The following is a 5,407-nucleotide window of genomic DNA, read 5'->3' on the forward strand; positions in this document are numbered from 1 at the left end:
GAAGTTCCTTAAGCGCAAAAATTATGACTAAAGTGGTGAAGCTGTATTTTCATTTGCACTTACATTTTATTGAGTTTATTTAGGAAATACATTTATCATTACTTATTAACTGTGTTTTTGAGTCCCTTCTTTGGCAGTACATTAGATTAGTAGATCAGTCTGACCCACGGCTCTTGAGCCGTATGCGGCTCTTTAGTGCCGCCCTAGTGGCTCCATGGAGCTTTTTTTTTTTAAATTGAAAATGGAAAAAGATGGGGGGAAAAATATTTTTTTTGTTTTAGTACGTTTTTTGTTTTAGGACAAACATGACACAAACCTTCCCAATTGTTAGAAAGCCCACTGTTTAATATGTTTGTGTGTGTGTGCTTCACTGATGAGAGTATTTGGTGAACATCGCTTTGTCCTACTAATTTTGGCGGTTCTTGAACTCACTATAGTGTGGACTGTGACTACAGTTTGTTTACAAGTAAAATATTCCACTCCTTCTTTGTCGTATTTTGTCCACCAAACGTTTTATGCTGTGCATGAATGCACAAAGGTGCGCTTTGTTGATGTTATTGACTTGTTGGAGTGCTAATCAGGCATATTATGTCAGTGCATGACTGCAAGCTAATCAATGCTAACATGCTATTTAGGCTAGCTGTATGTACACATTGCATCGTTATGCCTCGTTTGTAGGTATATTTGAGCTCATTTCATTTCCTTTACTTATGTCCTCTATTTTATTTATATTTGCATGTCTCGTGACACATTATCTGTATGTAATATTGGCTGCATTTTTGATGCGCCATGTTGTTCCAGACCACAGCAAACGTTACCCATCTTGAAAAGATTGTGATAAATCCATTAAAAGACAGCCTGCCCTTTCCTTTAACTTGGACAAACACATCTATACCTTTGGCCATTAAAAGCCAGTAATTTCCAGGAGTTATCTCACCCTCTGAGAAGTTTACTGTTTTCCAATGTTATGAAAATGTGTAGAATAAATATTAAATTTAAACATTTATGTCAACGAGGACTTGCTTCAGCCTGCGACACATAGTCATTTTGATAGTAGGCTATCATAGCTAATATAGACACATCATGTGTTGTCTTAATTATAAGACATGTATACAGCTTTGAATTTTTTGCAGCTCCATACAGATTTGTTTTTTGTATTTTTGGTCCGATATGGCTCTTTCAATGTTTTGGGTTGCCGAACCCCTGGCCTAAGGTTTTTGTGTTAAATAATCTTTATGATTACCACATGGATGAATATCATTTGACAAGGTTAGATATAATTATGACTAAAATCAAGAGTAAGATTACTAATTCAGTATTGATATTTGAGTGGGCCCCAGGCCCCGAGGTTAAACATTTCAGAACCCTGATGTAAAGTACACACTCAGTTATGGTTCTTGTTGCACAACATGAATAAAAATGCTTTATTATTTCAACGATAGAAGTGTTCAATGTTTAATCGCAGTTGCTCGTTCGGAGAGTATCTGCAGCGTTTAAACCGGAGCTCCCATGAAGCTTAAAGCCACGTCGAGTAGCCGAGCCCCCTGTTCCGCCTGCGGCCCCCCGGGCAGGAACTCTGCAGACAGCTCTCTGTAGGTGCTGCAAACTCTGCGCCCGTTGACGTCCTTCCGGAGGATCCCGTGCTTCCAGAGGTGGCGCGCCTCGCCGTACAACGCCACCAAGGACCTGCGCGGGAGCGCCACGGCGACGTTCACCTCCTCGCCCGGTCCCAACGGGGGGAGACCCCGCTCCAGCGACATGGTCAGCGTGGTGTCAGACAGCATGTTGACGGTGACCAGGCGCTCCCCCCACAGCCAAGCGTCGTCCAGGTGGGGGTCTATGGCGGAGCCTCGCCCGGGTTGATAGTCCAGATTGCACTGCTCCACGGGCTGGAAGTCCGCCAGGGTGGCATCTTGCTGCATTCGCAGGACTAGTTTCTTGCTCAGAGCGGGGAGTCCGCTGAAGCTGGCGAGGCGCACCTTCTTCTTCTTGAAATTCACTTTTGGGCCAAAGTCCTGCGACAGTGATATTTGCAAACTGTGAAATCCATGCGAACTATTCTGCGATCACATGGTCTATTCTGTACCTGCTTCCTGCGGCCAGACTGGGACGGATTCCAGACCTCCCGGTCCATGCTGCTTATCAGCTCCGTCTCCTCCTCCTCTGATAGGAAGTTCTCCCACAGGAACACCCCGGGAAAGGCAAAAGACGAAGGCTCTGCATCTTTGCGGACGGCGAGCTTTCTCTCGGGATCATAGAAGAAAAGGTGCACAACCTACATGGACATTAGGGCGATTATGTTTCTCATAAATACACTCGTTTTTACCAATTACCTCAAATATTGGCAAATATACAGTCGGCCATACAACCTTTGTCCTGTGTTTTAAGATGAACAAATTTAAGACAAAATGTTTAGTTTTTATTGTAGCACTTTGTGAGATTTATGTTATCAAGATATAAAAAAAATGGTATCAGCAACACTATCCCTGTATTTACTTGGTATGGCATTAACTATCATTGTCATACACAATAACAAGATTACATTACAACAGAGGTCTTTAACAGGGATCTGCGATTTGTCCACAAAATACATCAAATTTTAGGTTGATTAGGCATTATTTAAATAGTTTTTTCATATTCTCCAGGCAATTTTTCCACAAATGTTAATGTTTTTAAGTAGTTTAGAAATAGTAGTGGCATAGTTATCCTATTCAAATTGTGTCAAGTTGTGTCCTTGGGCAAGACACTTCACCCCTTGCTCCTGATGGCTGCTGGTTAGCGGCTTGCATGGCAGCTCCCTCCATCAGTGTGTGAATGTGTGTGTGAATGGGTGAATGTGGAAATACTGTCAAAGCGCTTTGAGTACCTTGAAGGTAGAAAAGCGCTACACAAGTATAACCCATTTATCATTTATTTATAAATAATCTTACAACCTTAAAATAAAATCATGAACAAATGTTATTGTACCAATGTGAGTATTTAAGATAACTAGCGATTAGCGCTCTAGTAACCTGCTAGCAATGTTCCCTCTCATTCTTCATGTGTATGAGCAAACGCAAAAAGTCCCTGAGCATTCAGTGGAGCCCATGTGAGCAACATCAAACGTGCACACTGTGGCTACACCAGCAGCACACCTGGCCCAAACCTGACTAAATAACAAGTTCAATCTCCATCCATCCATCCATTTTCTACCACTTGTCCCTTTCGGGGTCGCGGGGGTTGCTGGAGCCTATCTCAGCAGCATTCGGGCGGAAGGCGGGGTACACCGTGGACTAGTCCCCACCTCATCGCAGGGCCAACACAGATAGACAGACAACATTCTCTTATTATTATAATAAAAAGACAGCAGTCATTTCCATTTCTAATGTAGGTGTTTAGGCCCACTTACAATGACAATAACAACAAATATTGTTTTTCATGAACTGTGTACTTGTATTGTTTGTCTGGGTGGAGGTCCTGCTTTGGAAATAATTTGTACCCCTTTCAGACATTGCATTTAGTTCCCATTAAAACATTCACATGTTGCACAATGAGATGTAAGCAGGGGATCATGTGTACATTCCTGCAACTTCCCGTTTGTAAAAAATATACTTTTATTAGTATCTATTTAATATACTAATAGCATTTCATGATTAATATTTATAAATTAAGATTCCTAATAAATGACACTAACAAAAGCACACATTTGATTGGTTAATCATAGTGTAACGACCTGGAATTACACTTTATGTGTGGTGTTGGAGTTGTCCGACTTTTTGTGTGGCTGTAAACGCATCACTGGCTAAGTGCCATATGTGCATGTGTTGGCGCAAGTGAGAAAGAGCGAGCGGCTGCTGTTGATATAACAAAGTTGCTTTTGGTCTGGTTTGTACTGCAGAAAATGACCACTTTTGCTAGATATCATTTTTTTTTACTAATGTTTTGGTGATGTGTTTATGGCCGACAATAAAGAGTTTTGCTCAGTAAAGTGATCAATGGAATTCATGTCCTCAAAGCGTCTCGACAGACGTTACAATATTTGAACAATGACGACGAAAACTGTTTTCTCTGTCGTGTCCGTGTGTCGAAAATTGTTATGCGCTTATTTTTTTTTTTTTTTTTGATTTTGTGCGTGGCATAGATTTGCCGTGCGCAGAGGACGCTTGAGCAGTGCGCAATTGCACAGGCGCGCACCTTTAGAGGGAACATTGCCTGCCAGCAATTAGCGGACCAGTTGCCAGCTATCATGAGCGGCGCAACTACTGGTTCTACCAGTTTTTCGGCTAGCGATTTCGATTGGTACACTGTCCGCCAGCGATTGGCGCATCTGTTGTCAGCTAGCAATTGGCACATTTAGTGTCCGCTAGCAATTAGCACATTAAGTGTCAGCTGGCGATTAGCACACTGTCAGCTAGTGATTGCCGCACCAGTTGTCGACTAGCGATTAGTACACTGTCAATTAGCGATTAACGCATCAGTTATCAGCTAACCATTAGCAAAGTAGGTGTCAGCTAGAAATTAGCACATTAGCGTGTCAGTTGTCAGATAGCAATTTGTGCGCCAGTAGTCAGCTAGCGGTTGGCGCACCAGTTGTCAACTAGCGGTTAGTGTGCCAGTTGTCAGCTAGCGATTAGCGCACTAGATGCCAGCTAGATTAATGTACCAGTTATCAGCCAGCGATTAGCACACTAGTTGTCGGCTGTATATTAACGCGCCAGTTGTCAGCGAGTGATTAACAAACCACTCGTCAGCTCGTGATTAGCACAGTGTCAACTAGCGATTAGCGCACTTCCTGTCAGCTAGCGATTAGTGCGTTAGTCGTGAGCTAGTCATTAAAGCACTACGGTATTGTACTACAATATGTGGGAGAGAGAAACAGTAGGATCTAAAATATGTAAGTGTTTAATTTTTCCGCGTCACAGTTATTGTGCGAGAAATTGTTCGATACCGACAGTTGCAGTATCGCCCAGCCCTTGTCCCGCGATAGCGTCCATAGATTGCTATTGAAGGCTAAATTGTAAGTACAAAACCACAAATATGTCCATTAAACACAACTCGCAGCAACAATGACTTATTTACCTTATCTTCTTGTAAGTGAGTGTCTTTCAAATGCTCACAGACAAGACAACTCCGAACACCTTTGCAAGCGCAAGAAGCACCCGGAAGCATCGTTCCTGTGCATCTTCTTCTGCAAAAACCTATACGGGTAGCGACGCTGTTAGGGTAGACCGACACCGCACCCAAGCGGACAGCTCGTGTAGCACGTCAAGATACCGCTGCAATTTTTATTAATTGTGTTTATGCTTACAATATTTTATTTAATAACTTATAAGTCGTTTTTAAGCAGTTGTGTTATTTGTGTTAGCACTCCGAGTTCAATAAAGGTTTTAGTAAAAAAAAAAAAAAAAAAAAAAAAGGCAATAAAAGA

General features: G+C 42.1%; 1 protein-coding gene across 1 annotated transcript; it reads right to left on the reverse strand.

Moving 5' to 3' along the window:
- Positions 1–1,397: 1,397 nt before the first annotated feature.
- On the reverse strand, positions 1,398–5,208 carry alkbh4 (alkB homolog 4, lysine demthylase). The gene is made up of 3 exons (XM_061961642.2): positions 5,059–5,208; positions 2,087–2,275; positions 1,398–2,015 (listed from the first exon to the last, which is right to left on the reverse strand). Exons 1-3 carry the CDS (start codon positions 5,146–5,148, stop codon positions 1,494–1,496), a joined length of 801 nt encoding a protein of 266 aa, XP_061817626.2. The 5' UTR covers positions 5,149–5,208; the 3' UTR covers positions 1,398–1,493.
- Between the last annotated feature and the right edge of the window lie 199 nt (positions 5,209–5,407).

This window comes from Nerophis lumbriciformis, linkage group LG09, assembly GCF_033978685.3.
Source record: "Nerophis lumbriciformis linkage group LG09, RoL_Nlum_v2.1, whole genome shotgun sequence".
NCBI lineage: Eukaryota > Metazoa > Chordata > Actinopteri > Syngnathiformes > Syngnathidae > Nerophis > Nerophis lumbriciformis.